General features: G+C 51.5%; 3 protein-coding genes across 7 annotated transcripts; 1 reads left to right on the top strand and 2 right to left on the bottom strand.

Annotated features, from left to right (window-relative positions):
* Positions 1–1059: 1059 nt before the first annotated feature.
* On the bottom strand, positions 1060–27015 carry GP1BA (glycoprotein Ib platelet subunit alpha). 3 transcript variants are annotated; one of them, XM_045586621.1, is made up of 4 exons: positions 26900–27015; positions 26316–26498; positions 4009–4099; positions 1060–3758 (listed from the first exon to the last, which is right to left on the bottom strand). In XM_045586621.1, exon 4 carries the CDS (start codon positions 3750–3752, stop codon positions 1527–1529), a length of 2226 nt encoding a protein of 741 aa, XP_045442577.1. In that variant the 5' UTR covers positions 3753–3758; positions 4009–4099; positions 26316–26498; positions 26900–27015; the 3' UTR covers positions 1060–1526. The 3 variants fall into 3 exon arrangements, with proteins under 3 accessions (XP_045442577.1, XP_045442576.1, XP_036308324.1); XM_045586620.1 differs by lacking the exon at positions 26900–27015 and adding an exon at positions 26629–26898; XM_036452431.2 differs by lacking the exons at positions 26316–26498; positions 26900–27015 and adding an exon at positions 4553–4756.
* LOC118727018 (60S ribosomal protein L37a-like) lies at positions 18846–19237 on the bottom strand. The gene has a single exon (XM_036452456.2). It carries the CDS (start codon positions 19184–19186, stop codon positions 18911–18913), a length of 276 nt encoding a protein of 91 aa, XP_036308349.1. The 5' UTR covers positions 19187–19237; the 3' UTR covers positions 18846–18910.
* CHRNE (cholinergic receptor nicotinic epsilon subunit) lies at positions 22323–27846 on the top strand. 3 transcript variants are annotated; one of them, XM_036452433.2, is made up of 12 exons: positions 22331–23293; positions 23586–23728; positions 23840–23884; positions 24025–24134; positions 24267–24422; positions 24705–24805; positions 25144–25344; positions 25441–25555; positions 26896–27010; positions 27099–27285; positions 27373–27479; positions 27575–27846. In XM_036452433.2, the coding sequence occupies exons 1-12, from the start codon at positions 23248–23250 to the stop codon at positions 27728–27730; spliced, it is 1482 nt and encodes a 493-aa protein (XP_036308326.1). In that variant the 5' UTR covers positions 22331–23247; the 3' UTR covers positions 27731–27846. The 3 variants fall into 3 exon arrangements, with proteins under 3 accessions (XP_045442578.1, XP_036308325.1, XP_036308326.1); XM_036452432.2 differs by having other exon boundaries at positions 22329–23293; positions 23586–23884; XM_045586622.1 differs by lacking the exon at positions 27373–27479 and having other exon boundaries at positions 22323–23293; positions 23586–23884.
* The last annotated feature ends 145 nt before the right edge of the window (positions 27847–27991 follow it).

Genomic DNA, 27991 nt, shown 5'->3' with positions numbered 1-27991 from the left:
CAGGAGCAGTTCGGGGAACTGGGAGTGGAGCAGTAGGCTGGGGCTGGGTAGCCTGGAGCACCCGCTCTGCCTGGGTGAGGAGAGACCTGTGCACAGCAGCAGACTGGCTGGGGGCGGGGGCGGGGCCGTTCGGGCTGACAAGACAGGAAAGGCTGGGGAGCAGGTGCAGCAGCCGGGACACAGGTGGTGAAGTGTGTGTGAGGTGAAGCTGAAGTGTTCGACGGGTCAGTGCACAGAAGTCCTTGATTGTCATCCTCTACCCAGGGAAGAGTTCAGAGCAGGGGAAATTCGGTTGGGTTTCCAAGTTAGGAAGATTCTTCCAGCACCACCTGGAGAGGTGGTCTGATCTCATTCTCTGAGCTCCAAGCCTTGATTTGGGCTGGGGGCAAGGTAGGAGAGGGTGCTATCACATGTGAGGAGAACCTGGCACACGATGAGAGAAGTGGGTTTGTTAGTTTGAGGGTAGGAAACACTATTCAGGAAAGCCCACACCTTTCCTCTGTCCCACTCACCTGGACAGCACAGGAAAGCTGTGTTTCGGAGGCTGCAGGTGAGGGCAGGCATCCCCTTCACTCCTAGTTCTGCGGCCACAGACGGCCCCGGTGGTGTTGCTAACCTCCAGGGAGACATGTGGTTCTTAATCTGGAGCCGGTGCTTGGGGCGGCCTGGAGGGTGGTCACCCCTTGAGGAGACGAGTAGGCACCCCAAGCCGGGAAGTGCCATCTAAGGCTAGATCTTTGGGGGTGAGGAGTGCAACTAGAGTGGGGGGTCATTGGAGCCTTGGGAATGCCAGGGACAGGTGTCCCAGCCACTCTTTCCCTCCAAAAGACCTTAATTTTTCTTTTTGAAATTACTTTTATTGATTTTGTACAGAGAGGAAGGGGGAGAGATAGAGAGTTAGAAACATCGATGAGAGAGAGTCATCGATCAGCTGCCTCTTGCACACCCCCTACTGGGGATAGGCCCACAACCAAGGTACATGCCCTTGACCGGAATTGAACCCGGTTCCCTTCAGTCCCCAAGCCGACGCTCTATCCATTGAGCCAAACCGGTTTGGGCTGAAATTACTTTTTATTATACCAATAATATGATGATAGAAAAGGCCAAGCAGAGGAAAGGAAGACCATATACCACCCCGAGACAATCAGGGTTCACATCTTGATAAATCTCTTCAAATTTTCAATACACAGATAAACGTGGGGGCCAGTCTTCTATTAAAAAAAAAAATGCTTTTATTGATTTTTCTTTTTAGAGAGGGAGAGGAATAGAGAAGTAGAAACATCAATCAAAGTGGTAATAACCCAGTGGTCTGCCACCCCACCTCATCTAATGCTTTTTTTTCTATGAGCCACACAACTCCATCTCACTTCCTCTCCTGGCTGACTGGTTTTGAGGTTGTTCCTGTGGTATGAAGGGGAGGCTTCTGATAAAAAAGTGAGACCTCCCCGTGACCCTGTGATTGTCACTAGCCCCCACCCCCCACCAGATCCCACCAGAGCCTCTCCAAGTCCCCAAATCGCCCAACCTCAGAGGCTGTGGCCGGAGTACCTAAGGCCCACTGTGCCCAGCAGGTCCTGACCACGGCCCAGACTCAGGGCTGAGGGCCGCCGTCCTGCCACCAGAGGCCCCACACGGCCATTGGGCCGGATCCACAGGAACAGGCTGGAGCGGAAAGTTGGGAATGATCCCTGGAGGAAAAGCAGCCAGGCCCGGGGCACAGCCACCTGCCTTCCCCTCTCCAGCTCCAGATAGGTGGTGTGCGTGGCTGTGGTCAGGGCAACAGGCTGGCCGAAGTCCAGGGGCCGTGCCTTCAGGTGCCGGACCCGGATCAGCAGCAGGAGGAGGACCACAGAGGCAAACAGGAGCCAGAGGAGGCCCAGGATGTAGAAGCCCAGGGGAAGGAGACAGCAGAAGTCGGGGCTGAGAAAAGGGTCCCTTTGGGAGCTATCCACATTCCCTTGAGCTAATCCTCGGACCTTGGCGAGGTCGAAAAAGTCAGGGGTGATTGTTGTGGATTCTAAGGGAGGGAGGGAGGCGGGTTCTGTGGTGGTTAATGTGGTCAGTTCTGAGGTGGTATGTAGTGTGGTGGTTTCCGGGGTGGTCGGGGTCGTGGTGGTTTCTGGGGTGCTTGGGGGTGTGGTGGGCTCTGGGGTAGTTGGGGGTATAGTGGGCTCTGGGGTAGTTGGGGCCGTGGTGGGCTCTGGGGTGGTCGGGGGTGTGGTCGGCTCTGGGGTGGTCGGGGGTGTGGTGGGCTCTGGGGTAGTTGGGGCCGTGGTGGGCTCTGGGGTAGTTGGGGCCGTGGTGGTTTCTGGGGTCGTCGGGGCTGTGGTGGGCTCTGGGGTGCTCAGGGTTGTGGTGGTTTCTGGGGTCGTCGGGGCTGTGGTGGGCTCTGGGGTAGACGGGGGTGTGGTGGGCTCTAGGGTGGTCGGGGCCGTGGTGGGCTCTGGGGTAGTTGGGGCCGTGGTGGTTTCTGGGGTCGTCGGGGCTGTGGTGGGCTCTGGGGTGCTCAGGGTTGTGGTGGTTTCTGGGGTCGTCGGGGCTGTGGTGGGCTCTGGGGTAGACGGGGGTGTGGTGGGCTCTAGGGTGGTCGGGGCCGTGGTGGGCTCTGGGGTAGTTGGGGTCGTGGTGGGCTCTGGGGTGGTCCGGGTTGTGGTGGTTTCAGTCGTGGGTTTGGGAGTGTGGGAGGATGTAATGGGTTCTAATGTGGTTGGAAATGTGGTCTGTTTCTTAGTGGGCTCAGGGGATGGAGGCAAGTAGGGCACGTGGCTGGCTGGAGAAGCAGTCGGTTCTGGGGCGAAGAGGCCCCCGGGAGTTGTATCGGCTTTGGTGTGGGAGACCGCAGCCCTTGTGGTAGGCACCTCCGCACTCGTGGCGTCATACTCAGGGACCTCTGTGTCACCTTTGGGAGGCGCGCAGCCCTTCCCGGGGAAGGCGGAGACGGGGCTTTGGTGCAGGTTGACGCACCGCACGCTCTCCACGTTGGGGGTCATGGCCTTGTTGTCCACGCCCTCCTTCCACAAGTACACGCTGTCGGCGTTCTGCTGCAGCCAGCGGCTGAAGTAGAGGATGCTGCAGTTGCAGAACCAGGGGTTGTTGTGGAGAAAAGCGAAAGGCAGAAGGCGGTCTCCGAAGAAGCCCTCGGGGACTGTGCGCAGCCAGTTCCCCTGGAGGTAGAGGGTGTCCAGCTCCTCCAACCCATCCAGGAGCTCCGGGGGCAGGTCCGTCAGCTGGTTCTCGGCCAGGTTGAGCTTCCTCAGGCGGACGGTGGACGCCAGGAGCCGGGGCGGCAGCGTCCGCAGCTTGTTCTTCCACAGGGAGAGCTCCTGCAGGTGGCTCAGGCCGTCCAGGACACCCGGAGACAATGAGGTCAGCTTGTTGTAGGAGGCGTCCAGGGTGGTGAGTGCTGGCAGGCTCTGCCCCAGCGCGGGCAGGCTTGACAGCAGGTTGTGGGGTACCTCCAGGGTCTCCAGCAGCGGCAGCGTCGCATCAGCCCGCAGTTCGGTCAGCTGGCTGTCTCCCAGGTGCACCTGAGTAAGGCGGGGCAGCGACGCCAGGGACGACAGGGCGAAGGTGCCCAGGGGGTTCTCGCCCAGGCGGAGGATGTTGGCGCCGCCCGGCAAATCTGAAGGCATCGCCTTCAGGCCCCGCTTTTCACAGTTCACCTCCATCTTGTTGGCCACTATGAAGATCTCACAGGAGGAATCCGAGTGTGAAAGGCTCGGCAGCAGGAGCAGCAAGAGGAGGAGAGGCATGAGGACCTGTGGGCAAGGGGAGTTTGAGGGGGCACCTCGCTGGCCCCCGCGTTATTCCCCCCCCCCCCCCCAGGCCCTGGCCCTCGCTGAAGCCTCCGGGATCCTTTCCAGAAACTTGGCTTCCACACCTCCCAACCGCCCCACTCCCCTTTCTCACCCTTGTCCCCCAAAGCCTTCCCGGCTAGCTCCAGGTCCTTGACTCTCGTCCCTCCCTCAGACCCTCTCCCCTCCCTGCCCAGCCCAAACCCCAGCTTACAGGCAGGCAGAAGAGCAGGCAGAAAAACCTCCGGAGGCACAGAGCTTCTTCCAGGGTGTGACTCCTTCTTTCTTACAGCTTGAGGGAGGGCCTGGGCAGGGGCAGGAAGGGAATGGGCATGGGAGGAAGTGCCAACCTGATAGGGACTCCTGTGACTCCCGGACACAAGCCCTTATCACCCCCTTCCACAGCTTTCCCCAAACCCTCCTTTTGGCTCTCTCACTCCCCCTTTCCTTCTACAGCAGGGAGATTGGGAGTGGACCTGTTTTAGAAACCCCTCATCCAGCTTTTAGAAACCCCTCCAGCTGCCACTCTCACTTCCCCTTCACAGCTGCATCCTTAGAGTTGCCTAGTAATTTTAACCCTCACCTCCCTCTGCCTTCTCACCTAACTAGGCTGGTTTCATCCCGCCATTGGTTCAGCATTCTCGCCAAGGTTTCCAGTGCCCCCAACCCCTCTACAACCACTGGACACTTCTCCATTATGATCTTATTTTCTGCAGCCTGCTAGAGACTCATAATACTGTTTCCTGGTTTTCTCTTACCTTTCCGGCCAGCCCTTCCCCATCTCCTTTGTGGGTTCTTCTTCCTCTGTCCTCATGGAAATTAAGCAGCCCCCACACTTTGGTTCTTTGGGCTTCTTCTTCTTCTTCTTGGGCTGCTGCTGCTGCTGCTGCTGCTGCTGCTGCTTCTTCTTCTTCTTCTTCTTCTTCTTCTTCTTCTTCTTCTTCTCTCCTCCTCCTCCTCCTCCTCCTCCTCCTCCTCCTCGTCCTTCTTCTTCTTCTTCTTCTTCTTCTTCTCCTTCTCCTTCTCCTTCTCCTTCTCCTTCTCCTTCTCCTTCTCCTTCTCCTTCTCCTTCTCCTTCTCCTTCTCCTTCTCCTTCTCCTTCTCCTTCTCCTTCTCCTTCTCCTTCTCCTTCTCCTTCTCCTTCTCCTTCTCCTTCTCCTTCTCCTTCTCCTTCTCCTTCTCCTTCTCCTTCTTCTTCTTCTTCTTCTTTATGCTCACAAACACCTGAGATTATCCTTGCCCATTCCCTTGCATTCAGCTACCACTTGTGACTTCCCATAACATTTTATCTCCAGCCCAGACCTCTCTCTTGAGACCCAAACACATATATCCCACTGCCTTTTGGACTTCTGGAGTGTCCCAAAGACACTAATGTGTTCAAAGCAGACCTTATGATCTCTCTCCAAGAAGCTTATCCTCCCATGTCCTCCAGCCTGGTGAATGGCCCCATTATGCATTGATTTGTCTACTAGTGATTTTCAACCGTTTTCATTTCATGGCACACATAAACTAATTACTAAAATTCTGCAGCACACCAAAAAATACATTTTTTGCTGATCTGACAAAAAAAAATAGGTATAACTTTGATTGATTTACCAAAAAATAATAATAATGATAATTACCGCCGAAACCGGTTTGGCTCAGTGGTAGAGCATCGGTCTGCGGACTGAAGGGTCCCAGGTTCGATTCCGGTCAGGGGCATGTACGTTGGTTGCGGGCACATCCCCAGTGGGGGGTGTGCAAGAGGCAGCTGGTCGATGTTTTTCTCTCATCGACGTCTCTGGCTCTCTATCTCTCTCCCTTCCTCTCTGTAAAAAAATCAATAAAAGAAAATAAAAGAAAATAAAAGAAAAAGAAAATCACTGGTCTGGCCCAGCCAGTGTGGCTCAGTGGTTGAGTGAAAAACCCATGAACCAAGAGGTCACTGGTTTGATTCTAGTCAGGGCACATGGCTGGGTTTCAGGCTTAATCTCCAGTAGGGAGTGTACAGGAGGCAGCTGATGGATGTTTCTCTATCATTGATGTTTCTATCTACTCCTCTCCCTTCTTCTCTCTCAAATCGATAAAAACATACAGTATTTTTAAAAATTGCTGGTCTGTCCCTGGCTTGTTAAGAGTGTCATCCTGCCGAAACTGGTTTGGCTCAGTGGATAGGGCACCGGTTTGTGGACTGAAAGGTCCCAGGTTCGATTCCCGTCAAGGACATGTACCTTGGTTGTGGGCACATCCCCGGTGGGGGGTGTGCAAGAGGCAGCTGATCGATGTTTCTCTCTCATCGATGTTTCTAACTCTCTATCCCTCTCTCTTCCTCTCTGTAAAAACTCAATAAAATATATATATATATTTTTTAAAAAGAGCGTCATCCTGATATGCCAAGGTTGTGGATTTGCGTTCCAGTTTGGGCACATACAAAAAGCAACCAAAGAATGCATCATAAATGGAACAACAAACTGATGTTCCCCTCTCCTTTCCTCTCTCTTCCTCTCAAAACAATAAGTTAAAAATACAGAAATAAAATTTCTGGTCTAAGATAGATGAAAAAAAAAAGAAGAACGAAAGATGCCCTGGCTGTGTGGCTCAGCTGGTTGGACGTCATCTCCTGTGCCGAACGGTTGCCAGTTCAATTCCTGGTCAGAGCTCGTGCCTGACTTGTGACCTCGATCCCCAATGGGGCACATGCAGGAGGCAGCTGATTAATGTTTCACTCTCACATCAATGTGTCTCTCTCTCCCTCTCTCCCAAATAATATTGATTTTAAAAGTTAAAAAAAAAAAGAAAAGAAAAGAATAAAATCAAAGATAAAATGAGCCCTAGCCGGATTGGCTCAGTGTATAGCATCGGCCTGCTGACAGAAGGGTCCTGGGTTTGGTTCTGGTCAAGGGCACATACCTCAATTGCTGGCTCCTCCCCCAGCCCAGGCCCTGGTTGGGGTGCATGCAGGAGGCAATCAATCAATGTGTTTCTCTCACATCGAAATTTCCCTCTTCCACTCTCTCAAAAAATCAATGGAAAAATATCCTTGGGTGAGGATTTAAAAAAAAAAAAAAAAAAAAAAAAAAAAAAAAAAGCCCAAAGGGGGAAAGAGAAGAACAGAAAGAAAGAAAATGCTGGTCTAGCCATTCAATCAATACAAACAAATCCCTGATAGTTATCCTTAACTCCTTCCCTGTCTCATCCCCACATCCAACTTGTCACCAGGTTCCATTAATTTTACCTCCTTATCGCTTTCAAATCCAATTTTTAAAAATATATATATTTTATTGATTTTTTTTTTTTTACAGAGAGGAATAGAGAGTTAGAAACATCGATGAGAGAGAATCATCAATCAGCTGCCTCCTGCACAACCCCCACTGGGGATGTGCTCACAACCAAGGTACATGCCCTTGACCGGAATCGAACCTGGGACCTTTCAATCTGCAGGCCGAAGCTCTATCCACTGAGCCACACCGGTTTCGGCTCCACTTTTTTCCCCTTTTCCTACTGCCGCCATTCCTAGCCCAGGTGCTACGTTCTCTCTACTGCTTCTCCACAACTGCCCCCCATCTGGTGTCCTAGCTTTCTGACTTCCCTTTCTCTCATTCCCCACTGGAGCTGTCTTTCAGAACTTCAGATCTGCCGAAACCGGTTTGGCTCAGTAGATAGAGCGTCGGCCTGCGGACTGAAAGGTCCCAGGTTCCATTCCAGTCAAGGGCATGTACCTTGGTTGTGGGGTGTGCAGGAAGCAGCTGATTGATGTTTCCCTCTCATCGATGTTTCTAGCTCTCTATCCCTCTCTCTTTCTCTCTGTAAAAAATCAATAGAATATATTAAAAAAGAAAAAAAAAGAACTTCAGATCTGCTCAAATACCTCACTGCTTATTCATCCATGGGGAAGTCTAAGACCCCTAACATGCCCTACAGAGTCCTGTGCCTGCCTCACCAATCCCATCTCTTAATACTAGACCATTTTCCTTCTTGTGCCCGGGCCCTCTGATCACTTATCTCCTTCTGCATAATTCTCACTTATATGGAAAGTTCCAGTCCAGAATTCCTTCATCTAGAAAACCTTTTAGGACTTGCCAACATCAGGTTAGGTGCCTATTTCAGAGATTCAGCCACCATTGCCTAATGATTAACATGTCCTACCTACTATACCCCAGGAAGGGCCTGAGCCTGCCCTGGTCTACTTGCCGTTGGTGACTGGACAAGGGCAGATGCAGTTAGTCTGCAGTCTTGCCATTTATATATTTGCCAGCGGAAAAAAGTACTTGAAAATGTGGAGAAAAGGAGACAGCTAACAGCAGGAAGTGAGCAGAAAGTTGTATAGAGAGAGATTACGATGTGGAATAAGGCCCCGAGGCTGTTAGTTTTTGCTGCCTTAGGAGCAGGGCTTATAGTCGTAAGCAGCAGAAGATGATCTGGTTAATTTAGGTGGAAAGGAATTTATTAAAAATACATTGGCTACTTTACAGATTTGTCAGGGCTGGAGAACCAAACTTGGAACTGTGTAGCCAGGACCGTGCCCAGAACGAGGCTGCAGAACCAGTCTGGTGAGCAAAGCGCTGCTCCTGCTGCAAGACCAGGTCACTGAAGCTTGACTGCTCCAGCTGCCCAGCCAGGACTCGGTGTTTTCACAGCCTCCTGCTGCAGAGAGAGCGAGGATTCTGGGCCACTGCTACTCCTTGGTGATACTAACTCCTGAGTCAACATCTGGGTGACCTGATTGATCATGTCCCTGTGACTCAGTGGGTCAGTGAAAACAAGTATCTGCTATATCCAAATTTAAAAAACAAAAAAACAAAAGAAAATTTTATTGATTTTTTTTTTTTTTTACAGAGAGGAAGGGAGAAGAATAGAGAGCCAGAAACATCCATCAGCTGCCTCCTGCACACCCCCTACTGGGTATGTGCCTGAAACCAAGGTACATGCCCTTGACCAGAATTGAACCTGGGACTCTTTAGTCCAAAGGCCGACACTCCATCCACTGAGCCAAACCAGTTAGGGCTACTTCCAGTGTTTGTAGTAGGAGCCAAGTTCTGCTTCTCCAAGGATTTATAAGTTGAAGAATTTTTGCAGTCATAGGTAAGAGATTCATGTGCTTGGGCATCTGCTGAAATGATCCTATGTTTTATTTTCTTCACATGTCAATGTCCTTAATTTTTTCCAGTTTTGCATCTTTGAATGCTTGGGGTGAACCATATTTACCAAGACCAGTTTGGCTCAGTGAACCTTTACATCAACATTAGAAAATAAGAGTGGTTGATGTCAGCATCATGACTAAGAAGACTCCATTGTTGCTCCACTTAAACTTTGCAACAAGTCATACAACGATAACTCAGGGAAGGATCCCTTGCTTAACACACACAGACACACACACACACACACACCTGGAAGATTCAGGACATCAGAAGGTGGGTGTGTTGAAACAGGGGAAGGAGGGAAGTGGCAGGGGGGAAGGACAGATGGGACAGTGGGCACAATGCAGTTCAGCATCCAGTGCGACTCCTGAGTGTGGTAGCAGAGGAGGAGTCAGGGTGCGGCCCTTCTCTTATGGCCTGGAGCATCGGAGGAGAAATGGTTTCTCACTTGAAAAAGGCCATCTCGCTTCTCCTTTCCCCATCAGGGCAGAGCCAGGCAGAGGTGGCTGGAAAGCTTACAACAACAGACCAGGGCTGACAGCCATTATGGGGAGGAGGATGGAGCTGAGAGAGTGCTAATTTACTCCTCTTTGTAAAAAATCAATAAAGTATATTTAAAAAACAAAAAAGAAAACAAAAAAACACAACAACCTGTAAGTGACTCAAGAGGGAAAAGAAAGAGAACTAAGAGATTGTTGTTGATTTTTTTAAAGTTTTTTTTTAAATATATTTTTATTGATTTTTTACAGAGAGGAAGGGAGAGAGATAGAGAGCTAGAAAGTCAATGAGAGAGAAACACCGACCAGCCGCCTCCTGCACACCCCCCACAGGGGATGTGCCTGCAACCATCATACATGCCCCTGACCGGAATCAAACCTGGGACCTTTGAGTCCGCAGACAGACGCTCTATCGGATAGAGCCTTCCAATTACCTGCCCTTTGGGGGAATTTTGACCTCAAGTAGATCCCATGGTTACAGTATTTCACCATCCCCAATGGTCAACAAAAGACTTCAAGACTGACTCCCTAGGAATGAGCCTTCCTAGTGCTGTGAGACCATACTATTTGGCCCAAAGATTAGTCATCAATACATCCGTCAGGCTGATTAATGATAAAAAGGGGGGACTGTGGGTGAAGAGGAAAGTTCTATGGAAAGTAACCCCACAGGCTGATCTAATCATAAATTCCTAACTGGCACGTCATGGTAGGTAGTTGTGCTCTATGCCTATAATTTCTTTAGTGAAAGGTTTTTTTGTTTTGTTTTCCCACTGATTTTTAGAGAGAGTGAAATGGAGGGAGAGAGACACAGAGAGAGAAGAAACATCGATTGGTTGCCTCCCACATGTGCCTCGACTGGGGCCGGGCATCAAGCCTGCAACTCTTCAGTCTGCCAGTGGGCTAGTTGCAGCCCTGAAGAGAGCACACAACCTTGTTAACTACCCTATTAATCCAATCCCAACCTTGCTTTCCGCAGTCTTCCTTAGATCACCTCCTTAATTTCGATTTACATAAAAGAAGCTGCAAAACTTATTCTCAGGAGTATTTGAGTTCTTGCTCCCTGGCATATGTCATCAATTTGTCTCCAATAGATTCTTACAATTTCAGAAAAGGCTAACAAATGAGAAATCAATAACAAAGAATTATAGAGGCCGCCAGAGGAGACTACAACCTACAAAGGAGACCCCATTAGATTACCATCAATTTTTTTAAAGCAGAAACAGTACAAGACAGGAGAGAGTAGGAGGAATTATTTATAATATTGAAAGAGAAGAACCATCAGCTACTGATAATATATCCAGCAAAAATCATCCTTCATACCCTAGCTGGTTTGGCTCAATGGTCAGAGCGTCAGCCCAAGGACTAAAGAGACATGGGTTTGATTTCATCAAGGGCATGTACCTCAGTTGCAGGTTCAATCCCAGGTCCCATCGGGAAGCAACCAGTCGATGTGTCTCTCTCACATTGATGTTTCTCTATCTCTCCCTGACCTTCCACTCTCTCTAAAAAATCAATGGGCCCTAGCCGGTTTGGCTCAGTGGATAGAGTGTCGGCCTGTAGATTGAAAAGTCCTAGGTTCAATTCCAGTCAAGTCCATATGCTCCAGTTGTGGGCTCAATCCCCAGCAGGGGGCATACAGGAGGCAGCCAATCAATGATTCTCATCATTGATGGTTCTCTCTCACCCTCTCCATTCCTCTCTGAAATCAATAAAAATATATTTTTTTAAATAAATGGAAAAAATTTCCTTGGACAAGGATTAACAAAACAAAATAAAAATTATCCTTTAGACCTGAAGACAAAATAAAGGCTTTCCCATACAAACAAAAGCTGAAAGAATTTACCACCATCGGACCCACATTACAAGAATTGTTGAAAGAGGCTCTTCTACCACAAACAAAAAGACAAAAATATACACAGCTGTGAGTAAAAAGAACAATACACAGACAGAAACAGGAAACTGCAAAACTTCTTCAGACTAGGATGTTAAATACTTAATTATAACATAAAAGTTAAAGGGGGCAGGGGGAACATTAAAAATAACTACAATTACTGCAATTCAGTAACAAATGCACAACATAAAGAGAGATAATTTGTAACAACAAAATCATAAAAGGGAAAGAGAGAAAGGATCGAACAGATACAGGTGAATGAAGAGGCAAGCAGAAGAAAAAGGACCATTTTATGCATAAGATGTTTTACACAAACATAATGGTAATCACAAAACAAAAATCCAGAGCTAAAACATGGGGGGGGGGGGGAAGAGCAGAAAAAAACAAAATAGTGAACAGAATCACAAGGGAAAAGAAACAATAGGGCTGAGACTGGTTTGGCTCAGTGGATAGAGTGTTGAAAGGTCCCAGGTTTGATTCCTGGTCAGGAGGGCGCAGATCCCCAGTGGGGGGCTTGCAGGAGGCAGCCGATTAATGATTCTCTCTCATCATTGATGTTTCTCTCTCACTCCTTTTTCCTTTCTGAAATCAATAAAAAAAATTTTTAAAGTATAGAGCCTCCATAAGCTAAAAATAAAGAAAATGAGAGTGGCCCATAGATTTCTTTTGAGGGGCTTTGTCTTTTTCTGTTTGTTTTGTTCTGCTTTGTCATTAGAGTTGCCTTGGCCTTGGAAAGTAAGTTGGAAATTTTTATATTCTCTGGAAAAATTAGAGCTCATAGGGATTTTCCATTCTATGCAGGCTTGGTGGAATTCACCTATAAAACCATCTGGACCTCATGCCTTTGGGGGTTTAGGTCCTTTTATACCTCTCCAATTCCTACCATAATTATTGCTCTGCTGAGATTTCTATGTGTTGAGTCAAACTTAGTAATTAATATTTCTACTAAAATATAATTTAATGTGCCTGCTCAAAATTACTATCTCAAGTTTGAACATATTTATGCTTTTATCATTTGTTAAAATCTCCATATCTATAGTAATAATCCCTAGTATTGTTTATTTGTACTTTCTCTCTTTCTCTCTTCCTTCCCCTGCCTCTTCTTCATCAGACCTACAGAAGATTGGTCTATTGTATTGGACCAGTCAAAGGACTAAATTTATTAGTTTTACTAGCCAATTGCTGTGCTTTTCCTGTTTGATGATGAATGTCTAGTTTTATTGTTAATAATGCCTCATACTTTTGAGCTTATTTTCATGTTCTCTTTTTACCTTCTAGAGTTGAAATCTTAGTTCACTAAAAAGATTAGAAATACAATCATTTTTGCTTTTTAGGTAAATCCACTTGAATTATACTTTTAATTGGAGTGCCGCTTTGTGTCATCTCACGTGCTTTCTCATTAATAGTGTTGTTGAGCCCATTTCAACTATTGTATTTTTCAGTTCTAAAATTTCTGTCTGGTTCTTCTTTAGACCTATTTCTTTGCTAAAGCTTTTTATCTTTTTCTTTGTCTCAAGCAAGTCTAATTTCTTGTTAAAGCATTTTTATTGTGGCTGCTTGAAAATGTTTTTTCAGATAATCCTAACACCTTCTCCTTTGGGTGTTGGCAGCTGCTAATTGTCTTTTTTTTTTTTTTTTTTAATTCAATTTGAGATCTTCCCAGTTCTTTTTAAAAAATATATATTTTTATTGATTTTAGAGAGGGAGAGAGAGATAGAAACATCAAATATGAGAGAATCATTGATTGGCTGCCTCCTGCACGCCCCCAATGAGAGATCAAGCCCACAACCCGGGCACGTGCCCTCCTGACCAGGAATCAAACCCGGGACCCTTCAGTCCACAGGCCAAAGCTCTATCCACTGAGCCAAACCACCCAGGGCCTTCCCAGTTCTTGGTATGATGAATGATTTTTCAATGGAAACATGAACCTTTTTTAATGCTAAAATTGTGTTTATTTTAAACCAAAAAGGTCTGTTGTCTGATACTTGTTCCTGTTATAACATTTTCAGAGGAAAAGGGAAGACACAGGAGGCAGGAGAGGGGATGGGCTGCCAGCATGCGCCTCCTAAGCAGGTCCCTGCAGGGGCTGCAGGAACCCGGGCCCAGAGCGCCCTGGGCCTCGCCAACGCCTTCTCATTTCATCTGTCATCCAACTGTCATTTCTGGTCAGTGCGTGTTGCCTACTAAAACTCATGAAAACCTCATCAAACTTCCCGCAGCAAGTCCCTGCAAGCAGCCACCCCCAAGCTCGGCTGTCACCTGGGCGGGCAGGCGGAGTTGACGCTTGAAAACACATCCGCCCGGACCTAGGTGGCCCCCGAAGAAACAGAAAGGGACAGCAGGTGGCCCTGGCCGTCCCCACGATCTGGAGCCGCCCCCTCTATCCCTCCCCCCTTCAACCCCTCCATCACCACCCGTCGCCCCCTGGGCCCCAGCCCTGGAAGCGCGGCTGCAGGGAGGAGCTTCGCTCCCAGGCGGCTGCGGAGTGAGCGGTGCGCGGCCTCCGGGCAGCAGAGCTGGCGGCCCCTCGCCCGGCGCCACCTCCTCGCACGTCCCCAGCGCACAGAGGCTCGCCGCCGGCCGGGGCAGGTGCCACGAGACCTCTGGGCTCCTTCCCGTCTCCTCCCTCTCCCGGGCCAGCCTCTTCATCTCCGCAGCTCGCTCAGCGGGGCCGGTTCGGCTGGTTCCTCTGGACCACAGGCAGGCCGAGTCTCCGGTGTGACCGTCCTGCTGCGTTCGCGCCGTGCTCGCGCGTAAAGACCCCCGGGGCCTGGCACGTGGGCGCAGCAGCTGAAGGATTTCCCCAGACCCGACTCTTATTCTTAAAAAAAAAATAATAATAATAATAATAATAAAATATATATATATATATATATATATATATATATATATATATATATTTTATTGATTTTTTTACAGAGAGGGAGGGAGAGGAATAGTTAGAAACATCCATCAGCTGCCTCCTGCACACGCCCCGCTGGGGATGTGCCGGCCACCAAGGTCCATGCCCTTGACCGGAATCGAACCTGGGACCTTTCAGTCCGCAGGCTGACGCTCTATCCACTGAGCCAAACAGGTTTCTGCCCGACTCTTATTCTTACACCAGCGCACGCCAAACACGGACCTGTCTGTATTATTTTATGAGACGCTGGGTCTTATTTAACCCTCCTGTTTGAGCCGGTTTTCTCTGACAGGGCGCTGGGGGGGCAGGGGGAGGGTGCTGCCTTCTCACCGCCAGATGGAGGTGGCCCTTCAAGGCCCAGCTCAGCCTCCGCGGACATCTGGCTGCGGGGGTGGGGGGGGGGGGGGGGGGGGGGGTTGGGGGGGGGTCCGGTTCCCACAGGGGCTGCCCTGCCACCCGGGAGGACAGGGAGGACGTAGGGGCACAGCCCCGCAGGGAGGCTGAGGGATGCCTCCCCACTGCCCATCTGGGGCCCAAGCCCCGGCACCCACGTGGTCTTCCTGACGCTGCAGTGCGGAGGCCTCATTTCCAGCTGGTGGGGAGGGAGGGGGGGAGAAGGGGGGGTGAAAGTTCCCACTCCCTGCTTGACCTTCTCGGAAACCACCCTGGGAGAGCTGGGCGCCTCATTATCTCCTGGGGAGAGGGGAAGTCTAGGCTCAGCGCTGGTGTGGTTGTGGGTGTGGGTGTGGCCACCGTTTCTCTGTGGTGTTTGGCTGGAGTAGAGTGGTTATTTTCCAAGTTTTCTCTCTTGTTAAGCTGCCCCTTTCTTTCCTGGCCCGTTGGCTAGAGAGGGAGCAGGCTTTTGTTGTGGTTTGTCTTATTTTGTTTGCTTTTCTTGTTTTGTCTGCGCCTTGGTATCCATCCTGCTGACTTCACTTCCAAGATTGGGGGTGGGGGGAGGGTTTGAGGGGGGTGAGCGAAGTGAAAAGAGAACCCAGGAAACTCACTGTTGTCATGCTGTTCCTTGGGTTTCGCGGTTTCGCGGCCCCTGTCCTTTCTGCCTTCTTCTCTCCACCTTTTGTCTTCTTATGAGCCATACCGGTCAGGCAATAAATAAAGGAAAGAAAAGAAAAGAAAAGAAAAGAAAAGAAAAGAAAGAAAGAAAGAAAGAAAGAAAGAAAGTAAGAAAGAAAGAAAGAAAGAAAGAAAGAAAGAAAGAAAGAAAGAAAGAAAGAAAGAAAGAAAGAAAGAAAGAAAGAAGAAGAAAAAGAAGAAGAAAAAAGAAAGAAAGAAAGAAAGAAAGAAAAAGAAAGAAAGAAAGAAAGAAAGAAAGAAAGAAAGAAAGAAGAAAAGAAAGAAAGAAAGAAGAAAAAAAGAAAAGAAAGAATAAAGAAAGAAGAAAGAAAGAAATAAAGAAGAAGGAAAGAAAAGAAGGGAAAGAAAGAAGGAAAGAAGAAGGAAGGAAGAAGAAAGCAAGAAGGGAAGAAAAAGGAAGGAAAGGAAGGAAGGAAGGAAGGAGGAAGGAGGGAAGAGGAGGGAAGGAGGGAAGGGGGAAGGAAGGAAGGAGAAGAAGGAAGGAAGGAAGAAGGAAGGAGGAAGGAGGAAGGAAGGAAGGAAGGAAGGAAGGAAGGAAGGAAGGAAGAAGGAAGGAAGGAAGGAAGGAAGGAAGGAAGGAAGGAAGGAAGGAAGGAAGGGAAAGAGGAAGGAAGGAAGGAAGGAAGGAGGAAGGAAGGAAGGAAGGAAGGAAGGAGGAAGGAGGAGGAAGGAAGGAAGGAAGGAAGGAGGAGGGAAGGAGGGAAGGAGGGAAGGAGGGAAGGAGGGAAGGAGGGAAGGAAGGAAGGAAGGAAGGAAGGAAGGAAGGAAGGAAGGAAGGAGGAAGGAGGAAGGAAGGAAGGAAGGAGGAAGGAAGGAAGGAAGGAAGGAAGGAGGAAGGAAGGAAGGAAGGAAGGAAGGAGGGAAGGAGGGAAGGAGGAAGGAGGGAAGGAGGGAAGGAGGGAAGGAGGGAAGGAGGGAAGGAGGGAAGGAGGGAAGGAGGAAGGAAGGAAGGAAGGAAGGAAGGAAGGAAGGAAGGAAGGAAGGAAGTCTGATAATGCTCTCTGCTGGGGAGGGTATGAGGACACAGGCACTCTCACACTCTGTTGGCGTGAATGCTTTTTTTGGGAGGGCAATTTGGCAAAAGGCATCAACAGTTTAAAAAATGCATGAACTCTGCTAGGAATTAACCCTATGGATATATTTGCAAAAAGCATGCCAAAGATAAGTGCATAAATATGTTTGCATAGTTTGTCATTGCAAAACCCCAAATGGTTAGCACTTAAATGTCTACCCATTGGGAACTGGAGAAAGTACCTGTGGTACACTCATGCAGCGGAACACTGTGCAGCAGTTTAAAAGAACAAGGAACGGCCGAAACCGGTTTGGCTCAGTGGTAGAGCATCGGTCTGTGGACTGAAGGGTCCTGGGTCCGATTCCGGTCAGGGGCATGTACGTTGGTTGCGGGCACATCCCCAGTGGGGGATGTGCAAGAGGCAGCTGGTCGATGTTTCTCTCTCATCGACATTTCTAGCTCTCTCTCTCCCTTCCTCTCTGTAAAAAATCAATAAAATATATTTAAAAAAATAAAAGAACAAGGAACGTGTATGTACTGATATGGGCCAATCTCAACAAAAGCTGCAGAATAGTAAGCACAGTCTGATGCCATATATATATTTACATGTGCTGCACTTTAGGAAGATTTCCAGCTAAGGGTAGAAACAAGCTTTGGGTTTTCACTGTGTCCTCTGCACTCTTCAATTGTGCTAGTGATGCATGTATTACTGTTTTTATCAGAAATGTTTTTCTGGGCAATCAATTGATGTGTGTTATGAGGCTTTTTTCTTCTTCTTTATACTAGTTTATTTCTTCTTCTTTAGTGTTCTTTGTTTTTCTTTTCAAATATATTTTTATTGATTTCAGAGAGGAAGGGAGAGGGAGAGAGAGATTGAGACATCAGTGATGAGAGAGAATCACTGGTCAGACTCCTGCATGCCCCACACTGGAGACTGAGCTCTGACTGGGAATGAAAGTCCTGACCTCCTGGTTCATAGGCTGATGCTCAACCCCTGAGTCACACCAGCTGGCCTAGTTTGTTTTGTTTGTTTGTTTTAATCCCAATGTCTTTAAGTCAAGAAAAGGAGGACTTACTAGAAGGATGCTGATAATCTTCATTCAAGCGGCCTGCAGGAGGAGACCAATGCAGCAGGGCCCTGGAATTTCTGGGGCCGGGGCCTGGGACACTGGAGGCTTTTTTCTCTCCCCTCTATCTTTGTGTACCAGCTGCATTCTCCCTTAGTCATGAAAAAGATGGGGAATGAACATGGCTGCCTTGTGCACCTAAATCTATATCTTGCCCTGGCCGATGGCTCAGTGGTTAGGACATTGGCTGGGAGACCAAAGGGTCATGGGTTCAATTCCTGGTCAAGGGCACATACCTTAGTTGCAGGTTTGATCCCTAGCCCAGTTGGGCTGTGTGCAGGAGGCAACCAATTGATGTGTCTCTCTCACATCAATGTCTCTCTCTCTCCCTCTTTCCTTCCCTCCTCCCTTCCTTTCACTCTCTCTCTAAAGTTTATTTATTTTTAAAATATGTTTTATTGATTTTTTTACAGAGAGGAAGAGAGAGGGATAGAGAGTTAGAAATATCGATGAGAGAGAATCATCGACGAGCTGCCTCTTGCACACCCCCTACCGGGGATGTGCCCGCAACCAAGGTACATGCCCTTGACCAGAATCGAACCTGGGACCTTTCAGTCTGCAGGCCAACGTTCTACCCACTGAGCCAAACCGGTTTCAGCTCTCTCTAAAGTTTAATCAATGGGAACATAACGCTCTATCTACTAAGCCAAACCGGTTTCAGCTCTCTCTGAAGTTTAATCAATGGGAACATAACATTGGTGAGGGTTAATAACAACAAAAATGTGAAGGTTACATCTTGCCCTCCCACAGCAGGGAGAGAGACTGACTTCCTCAGCTGCTGCTTGACAGAATTCTCAGGGAAGGGCTTTCTTTGCCAGGTGGTCTGGATCCATTGACTCTGGCCCCAGGTGAGGAGTCTAAGTACTTGGCAGAGCCTCTGGAGCAGGGGTCTTCAAACTTCTCTCATTATGAGAATCACCTGGTGGAGGTGTTAAAACACAGATTCCTGATAGCACTTCTTATAGTTGGGATCCGGGAATCTGTGTTTTAACAATTCCACCAGGTGATTCTCATAATGAGAGAAGTTTGAAGACCCCTGCTCTGGAGTCACAGGGCTGGAAATGAAGAGTTCTCAGTAGATGGGAGGGTGCTGGGAAGATAAGCATGAGTTTGTACGTTTGTATTTATTTATTTCTTAAAATCCTCACCCGAGGATATTTTTCCACTGATTTTGAGAGAGAGAGAGAGAGAGAGAGAGAGAGAGAGAGAGAGAGAGAGAGAGAGAGAGAAAGACAGGGCGAAGCATCAATGTGAGAAAAACACACATCGATTGGTTGCCTCCTGCGAGAGCTGGGGAGGGGCCTGCAACCAAGGTATATGATATGCTCTTGACCGGAATCAAACCCGGAACCCTTCAGTCCGCAGGCCGACGCTCTATCTACTAAGCCAAACCGCCTAGGGAAGGCACTCTTTTTTTTTTTCATATAAAGTAACCCATTTATTATAGGCTCACAATATTTCCAACTGTGGAGCTCCTACTGGTCTTTCAATTCCTTCAGTCTTCTGATGGCTGACTTTACTGTGACAGCAGAAGTGGTGTAGGTCCAGGCACCACCAGCGACTGTCTTCATGCAGGATCCACAGTGCCAGATCCTCACGGCTCGCCTCTTCATCTTGGTTTTGCCACAGAAGGAGCAGGTGTACTTGGCGTGCTGGCTGATCTCAATCTTCTTCACCATTTTCCGGAGGGAGGCGCCATAACGGGTCCCGTATTTACCGACGATTCCGACCTTCTTGGTGCGTTTAGCCATGTCGCCGCGAACCAAGCCGGACGCCGAGAGCTCTTTTTTTTTTTTTTTAATTAAATTTATTGGGGTGATGTTGGTTAATAAGATTACATAGGTTTTAAGTTTACCTTTCTATGATATCTGTATAATGCATTGTGTGCACACATCCCAAGGTCAAATCATCTTCCATTACCATATAGTTGAAGGCACTCATTCATTTATTCCGTAAATTTTCACTGCATGCCTATTCTGTGCTGGGCTCTGTGCTGTGTGCCTGGAGCACAGTAAACCAGGAAGGTCTCAGTGACGGGAGAGCTGAGGTTCCAGCGAGGAGGGCAGCCTGGAAGTCAGTGTCTGCTCCTGCCCTCGCTCAGCCCGTCCACGCTCCCACCTTGCAAACGGGTCTCTTTCTGCTGTGTCAGAGGCGGCCCTCGGGCAGAGCAGCTTGGGCATGTTTCCACTGTGAGGACACTGATGACTAAGAAAGAGAAGCTTGGCCTGGCCAATGGGGGCAGCTGCAGCTGTTCCGAGTTACCAGCCAAGAGCCAGTAGGTGCAGGGAGTGGCTTCCTGTTGAGCTGAGATCTTTGCGTCTAGCTTGGAAGTGAAGGCGACCCAGAAACCAAACTGCAGAGAGCCCACTAAGGATCTGTGGATTTTTTTTATTTATTATAAAAACACAAAACCCAGGTCTGAGTGCGGTGCCTCACTCCATCAACTTGAAAGAAAGTCTCAGTCCCTCAGACAATTGTGATCCTGAGCAAACAGCAAAAAGAAAAGAAGGAAAGAAAAAAAGATGACTTAGCTCTGTGCCAGCACAAGTGGGATGGATTGCGGCCAGGAGTAGGGAAGGGGAGGGGGGAGGGCTGAGGGGTGAGCGGCCCTCCTGGCGACTACATAAGGGAAGGTTTCTTATTAAGATATATTCAATCTCTTAATAAGAAATATATATATTTCAGAGAGAGGAAGGGAGAGAGAGAAACATCAATGATTAGAGAACTGATTGGCTGTCTCCTGCATGCCCCCTACTGGAGATCCAGCACACAACCCAGGCATGTGCACTTGACCAGAATCAAATCACAGCCCCTTCCGTCCACAGGCCGTCACTCTATTCACAGCCCAACGGGTGAGAGCAGTAGGGGAAGGTTTCTGATGTGCAGACTTTGCAAGAGATGTAGGTGGGATTCACTGGTCTGAGCAAGACCTTCACCTATGAGTTACAGCCCCAGCCAGGGGTCCCGCAGCAAGGTGCTCTGTGTCCAATGTGATACACGGTGGGCTAATGACCAAGCAGCAACTCAGGGCTTGGGCAGCAAGGAATGAGGATTTCTACGTACTCTCCCTCCAACCCAAACTACTCTCCCTCATGCAGACTGTTGGTCTAGATGTGGCTTTGCCTGACTACTGTATGTTTAAAAAAAATAAATAAATAGTTTTATTGATTTCAGAGAGGAAGGGAAAAGGTAGAAATATCAATGATGAGAGAGAATCATTGATCAGCTGCCTCCTGTATGCCCCACACTGGGGACCTAGCCTGTACCAAGGCATGTGCCCTGACCCGGAAGCCAACCGTGACCTCCTGGTTCATAGGTCAACTCTCAACTACTGAGCCACACCAGCCAAGTGGCTCTTGCTTTTTCACCCTTTTGACAGTTCTGGAGACACTGCCTGCTTATAAGCCTTCCTCTGCTCCTTGAGGCCATGTCTTATTCATCTCTATAATAACAGCATCTGACCCTGCTCAGGGAGTGTTGCAGATACCCACTAGTGTTTGAATAAATATCTCTTTATCACAACTCTTTGCCCAGCCCCTAATCTAGAGACTCTGGAATAAGCAGCATCACAGACTTTAGAATCAGTATATGTATTAGCCACATGCAGAAAGGTGAGCTGGGCCACGTAGATTCTTTCTGGGGGTCTGAAGTGGGAAACGTGGAATACTAAGGCAGTTAACAGAGGAAGCAGAGAAGCTTCAAAGATGTGTGGGAAATGGATGAACCGTCTGATCTTCAGTGTCCATGCCTGTAACATGGGGACCTCACAGGTAGAGGAAGGAGGCCCCCAAATGGCCATGACAATGTTTTGTGAGGTGTAAAATGAACACAGGTAAAAATGATTAATAAGGCTTATGGATAAGTCTCATGCATTATTGCCAAACTATTTCTGTGACCTTAGACCAATTTTATACATTCAGCACAATGGTAACTGCATTGCTGGATTGGCTTGAGGAGGCAAGGCCTGGGGCATAAAAAGTGCTTCTCAGTCCAGTACCTTCCACCCATGAAGAAATATATGGATAGCTTGCTTTAAAAATGGTTTTATTGATTTTAGAGATCATTGATGTTTCACCAGTCATGAGAGGATCAGCACTGTTACTAGGAAGCTAGATGATTTGAGAGAGAGAGAGAGAGAGAGAGATTGGTTGCCTCTCATATGCACCCCACTGGGATAAAACCCGAAACCCGGGGATGTGCCCTGACTGGAATTGAACCTGTGACCTTCCAGTGCTAGAGATGCTCAATGGAGCCACACAGGCCAGGGCTGGATAGCTTCTTAAAAAAGATTCCCGGCATCCCATCTCTGCCATCTTCCTAAATTGGGGGATTCTTTGGGGATGGAGACTAAACATCTGAATTTTATTTATTTATTTATTTTTAAAATATCAATATATTTTATTGATTTTTTTTATAGAGAGGAATAGAGAGCTAGAAACATCGATGAGAGAAAATCATCGATCAGCTGCCTCCTGCACATCCCCCACTGGGGATATGCCCGCAACCAAGGTACATGCCCTTGACTGGAATCGAACCCAGGATCCTTCAGTTTGCAGGCTGATGCTCCATCCACTGAGCCAAACCGGTTTTGGCAACATCTGAATTTTATTTTTATTTTTTATATTGCATTTTACCTATTGTTGCCTTCTGGAAATACAGCAATCTTTTTTTTTTTTTAAATAATTTATCCTTGACATGTTATTTGAATGATTTTTTGACATGACATGAGATTTTTGTGTGTTTGTTTACATTTACAAGTAGGACCTTTTTTAAAAATATATTTTATTGATATTTTTTACAGAGAGGAAGAAGGGAGATAGAGCTAGAAACATCAATGAGAGAGAAGCATCGACCAGCTGCCTCTTGCACACCCCCCACCGGGGATGTGCCCGCAACCAATGTACATGCCCTTGACCAGAATCGAACCTGGGACCCCTCAGTCCGCAGACCTATGCTCTACCACTGAGCCAAACGGGTTTTGGCAACATCTGAATTTTAAATAAGCATCCTTGGTAATTGATTAAGGTGGTCCAGGGAGACTTTAATGAAAGAATCAATTAGGAATGTGTGTGTGTGTGTGTATTAGGGGTGGGGAAAACAATACTATCATATGTGGGCACCAGGTGGCAACAGCGAGAGGCAAGGAGAAGGGTGGGAGTGGGTAGACTCGGGCATGGGTTGTGGGAGGAGCGGGGCCCTATAGCTCATCATGGTCATCTTGGCCAGCTGAAGTCTATTACTGCAGACTACTCCCCTGTGACCGCCTATCTCCTCACCAGGTCTTTACAGACATTGTGCTTCTGCCAAACTCTGCCAGCAGAAACCGCACCAGTGTGACCTTGACTGGGCTGGGCGCGGTGGTAATGTGTGTTCCACAAGGGTGAGTATGAGGCCAGGGATGTCACCTGCACAAGGCGGCTTATGGAAAGGGCAGCAGTGCAGGGGGAAAGCAGGGTTTCCCCACCCCCCTGCGGCCAGGCTGGTGGTTCCAGGTGCTCTGAAAGGACCCCATCACCTGAACTCGGCCTGCTCCGGTCATGAGAGGAGGAGCTCTGCTGCGGGGGAGCTGACTGAAGTCCAAGCAAAGGATGCTGGGATGGGGTGGTGACAGGGAACACGGGATGAAGCAGCTGTCCCTGGAAGCAGACAAGATGTCCCTGGCTTCAGCAGGGGCAGGGCGGTAAGAGGATTAGGTGACAGTTCCCTAACTCAGGCCGGAACTAACACCCTCCTCCCCCTCACTTCATGAGCTTTGGCCTGCCCCGCGCCAAGCCTGCCCAGGTTCAGAATAACCCGAGGACCAGACAGCAGGATGGCGAGGGCTCTGCTCAGCACCCTGTTCCTCTTGCAGCTTCTTGGTATGGACAGGGTCGGGGGAGGTGGTTGGAGACACACACACACACACACACACACACACACACGGAGACACTATCCTAAGACCAAGACAGAGACCAAGATGTAGACTGGGTTGCAATATTTGGTCCCCAAGCACAATGACATCGGTTCAGAAGACATTCACAGGAAAACACAGTCTCAGAGGCAGACACACAGAGAAGCAGAGCCCTGGACAGAATCGGAGGGAGCAGAGGCGGGGGGAGGCCCTCCAGCCTCTTCCTCTCAAGTGACTCTAAGGCTTGTCACCATCCCCAGGCCGAGGCGAGGGGACGAGTGAGGAGCTGCGCCTTTACCACCATCTTTTCGACAACTATGACCCCAAATGCAGGCCAGTGAGGAGGCCTGAGGACACAGTCAGCATCAACCTCAAGGTCACCCTGACCAACCTCATCTCACTGGTAAGACACCCACCTCCGTTCCCAGCGCCGCCGCATCTGAGCTTGACATTGCACTGCTGTCCTAAAGCTCATGGTGTGGCTCTGGAACGCCGCCTCCTCTCCCCCGCGCAGAACGAGAAAGAGGAGACCCTCACCACCAGCGTCTGGATTGGAATTGTGAGTCACACCTGGGGGGACAGGGCGAGGTCTTGTCCAGGGAGCCCCTTTCTACCCAAACGCCCCGCGCGCGCACCAGTGGGAGACGCAGGGCGCAGCACGTCGTCGTCCCCGCTACTCCCCCCCACCCTCCCCCATAGGACTGGCACGATTACCGGCTCAACTTCAGCAAGGCGGACTTCGGGGGCTTAGGGACCCTGAGGGTCCCAGCACAAAGCGTATGGCTGCCAGAGATTGTGCTGGAGAACAAGTAAGGGGCGAACGGAAACCGGGCTGCTCGCAGCCAAGGCCTGAGTGGGGCTGGGCGGACCTGGGTGGGGGGCGGGAGGGCGAGGGCTCGCGGACCTCGGCGAACCAACGCCGGCTCTCTGGGAGCCCACAGCATCGACGGCAATTTCGGGGTGGCCTACGACTGCAACGTGCTGGTGTACGAGGGCGGCTTCGTGAGCTGGCTGCCGCCCGCCATCTACCGCAGCACCTGCGCCGTGGAGGTCTCCTACTTCCCCTTCGACTGGCAGAACTGCTCGCTCGTCTTCCGGTGGGGAGGGTTCCATGGGGGCCGGGCTCTGCGGGGTTAGGGGGGCAGGGGACGGCGTCCTAAGGGGGAGAGGGAGGTAGTGGGGAGAGAAACACTCATCTGGGGGCGGGGCTTTGTGCCGGGGGCGGAGCCAGGCTCCGGAGTGGGTGGGGCAAATTTGAAGTTGTGGAGAAAACGGGGTGGGGCGTTATTACCCCGCCAGACCCCATCTTTCCAGGACAGGGCCTGAGGCTAGGGCCTGGGTCCGAGTTTCTGGGGTGGGGGCCCCCCCTGCCTCCACAGCTCCCAGACGTACAATGCCCAAGAGGTGGAGTTCGCCTTTGTGGTAGGAGATGACGGCGAACCCGTCAGCAAGATCGATATTGACACGGAGGCCTATACCGGTGAGGTCCCCCTGTCCCCCCGCTCCTAAAACCCGCTTCCAGACGGGCCAAGAGAAGGAAGGGACTTGCAGAGTGGGGCTGCCCCAGACCATCCATCCATCCTAGGGACCGACTTTGGCCACCGCGTTTTCACTTGCCCTTTTCCTGAAATGACTCTCGATGGTCGGACCCGTCCTACCTCCTCGAGGTCGGTCCATACCGCACCCGAACACCCTTCCGGCCCTGCCCAAATGGCCCCCCTGCCGGCAGCCCCAGGCCCAAGCTCTCCAGCCCCCGTGTCCCTCCCACCCCGGCCGGCCCGCCGCGCAGAGCCGGCTGAGCGCGCCCCCGCCCCGCAGAGAACGGCGAGTGGGCCATCGACTTCTGCTCCGGGGAGATCCACCACCGGGACCGAGAGCCCGCGGACGGCCGCGGGGACGTGGACATCGTCTACTCGCTCATCATCCGCCGGAAGCCGCTCTTCTACATCATCAACATCATCGTGCCCTGCGTGCTCATCTCGGGCCTGGTGCTGCTCCCCTACTTCCTGCCGGCGCAGGGTGAGGGATCGCCCCAACCCGAAAGAGGGGCTCGTGCTGGGGAGTGGGGAGAAGGGGGGGGGGCGGGCAATAGCTCTCCCTGGGCGCTCCCTGCAGCCGGCGGCCAGAAATGCACCGTCTCCATCAACGTCCTGCTCGCCCAGACCGTCTTCCTGTTCCTGATCGCCCAGAAGATCCCAGAGACGTCTCTGAGCGTCCCGCTGCTGGGCAGGTGCGGGCGCGACGGTCCCCGGGGTCCCGACGGTGCCCACGCGGAGGGCGGAGCCAGACGGGGCGGGGCGGGGCTCAGAGGAGGTGTGTGTCGTGGTGGGCGGGGCTAAGAGGGTTGGGTCGGAGTGGGCGGGGCCGGAACCAAAGGACTCTGCAGCTGCTTCGGCTGCCTCTCTCCGCCTGGGCTTTATTTGAACGCAGGGTGGGCCTGGGACGACTGTGGGCTCTCCGGTCCCCCATCCTCTGCTCTGCCGCTGGACGCCTCCTTGAGGTCTTCCGAGCATCTCTGTGGCCGGGGGTGTGGGGGAGGCGGCTCCATGTCTCCCCAACCGCGCGCGCCTCCTCTGGCTCCCAAATCACCTCCTCATCCCGAACTCACCAGTGGCCCGGGGGCTCCGGGAGCAGCCGGCTTCCGCGCGGCTGCAGGAGGGAGGCGGACCCCCGCGGAGCCCGGCCGCTCAGGCACAGCCACGCCCCCTGCAGCAGGAACCGCGCGCTCGCGCCCACCGCAGCCCCCGCTCGCCGAGCGCCCTGCCCCGCGGCCTGGGCCACCCGGGCCAGCGCGCCGCCGGGGTCTCCGGCGTCCGGGGCGCGGCCCGCGCTGCCGTCCTCTCCACCGAGTCCCCGCGCCTCCTGCTGCAGCCACAGGGCCGAGATCTTCATGGAGGGAACCGGAGTCAGCTGGGGGTGCGGAGGTCCCTCCCTATCCCCCTTCCTGCCCCTCCTCGGCCCCCCCCGCCCCCCCCCCCCCAGCGCCCTACCTCTAACAAGGTGGCGCCCAAGTTGACGACGCTGGCCGCGGCCTCTCTCAGCAGCAGCCCCAGGGTGGGCTCCGGGGCGGGCGGCTCCCGCGACTTCAGCTCCGCGAACCTCTGCTCCAGATACTCGTGGGCCGCGGCCACGGCGAGCTCCAGCGAAGACAGGAGCGGGGGCTGGAGCGCCACCTGCAGAAGGAGCAGGGGCGGTGGCGCCGGCGGGTCACGGGGCAGAGGTCGCGCCGAGGGCCGCTGGAGACCTTCCCCGGGGGTCTCCCCGAGGCGCTCCCCGCAGGCCGGGCCGCGGGCGCCGCCTCACCTCCGTGGAGCTGTGGAAGTGGTAGACCCACAGCATGGTCTCCAGGGAGCCGGGGGTCCCCTTCATGGCTGCCACGAGTGGCGTGGCAGGGAAGGGAGAGGGCCGCGGAGCGCGAGCGGCCCCGCAGAGGCGCGGCTGGGGCGGCCCCACTCCGGGCGGGCGGCGAGGTGTGTTTGTGAGGTCAGAGGACCGGGCTCCGCCTGCGGCTTCCGGCCGGGTGTGTGTGGGTGTGTGTGTGTGTGACGTCACGCACCCCGGGCCCCTCAGGTACCTCATCTTCGTCATGGTGGTGGCCACGCTCATTGTCATGAATTGCGTCTTCGTGCTCAACGTGTCTTTGCGGACGCCCGCCACTCACGCCACGTCCCCGCGGATGCGCCACGTAAGCGCGGGGCGGGGACGGGGCGGGGCGAGGGGGGGTGGGCCTTTGCTCTAAGCCCCGCCCACTCACAGCCCCGCCCCGCCCCCAGGTCTTGCTGGAGCTGCTGCCGCGCCTCCTGGGCTCGGGCGCGCCTCCGGAGGCCCCCGGGGCAGCCTTGGTCCCGAGGCGGGCCTCGTCCGTGGGCCTATTGCTCCGAGCCGAGGAGCTGATCCTGAAAAAGCCGCGAAGCGAGCTCGTGTTTGAGGGGCAGCGGTACCGGCACGGCACCTGGACCGGTGCGTAGCGTGGCCGGGTGGGCCAACCGGGGGCGCTGGAAGGAGGGGAGGCCCAACAGCCCCCCTGGTTGCTCCTCCTTCCCGCAGCCGCCCTCTACCAGAGCCTGGGCGCCGCCGCCCCCGAGATCCGCTGCTGTGTGGAGGCCATCAACTTTTTGGCGGAGAGCACGCGAGACCAGGAGGCCGCCGGCGAGGTGGGTGGGGCGCGAGTCAGGGGCCGCCCCACCAGCGTTTGCGCTGCAGGCTCCTGCAGCCTGTAGGCACTCAGCTCGTGCCCACCCCTTCCTAGGAGGTGTCCGACTGGTTGCGCATGGGGAAGGCCCTGGACAACGTCTGCTTCTGGGCGGCGCTGGTGCTCTTCAGTGTGGGCTCCAGCCTCATCTTCCTGGGGGGCTACCTAAACCGGGTGCCCGACCTGCCCTACCCTCCGTGCATCAAGGCCTGAGCTGGTTCCTGTCCATCTCCAGGAGGAAATAGATTTTGAAAAACAAGTTGCTACTACCACTGCTATATCATGATCCTTGACCACCACAGATAATAAACCAGTATTTTGTAAACACATGTTGCGTGTGCACAAGTGTGGAGGTCTGGTGACTGAGCAGGGATTAGAAAGAGGGAGGACTTTTTAAAAAAAATTTTATTGATTTTGGAGAGGGGGAGAGAGAAGTATCAATAAGAATCATTGATCAGCCGAAACCGGTTTGGC

Source organism: Pipistrellus kuhlii, unplaced genomic scaffold (assembly GCF_014108245.1).
Source record: "Pipistrellus kuhlii isolate mPipKuh1 unplaced genomic scaffold, mPipKuh1.p scaffold_m20_p_23, whole genome shotgun sequence".
In the NCBI taxonomy this organism is placed as follows: Eukaryota; Metazoa; Chordata; class Mammalia; order Chiroptera; family Vespertilionidae; genus Pipistrellus; species Pipistrellus kuhlii.
The sequence above is the reverse complement of the archived record's forward strand: the minus strand, read 5'-3'. Positions and strand labels throughout refer to the sequence as shown.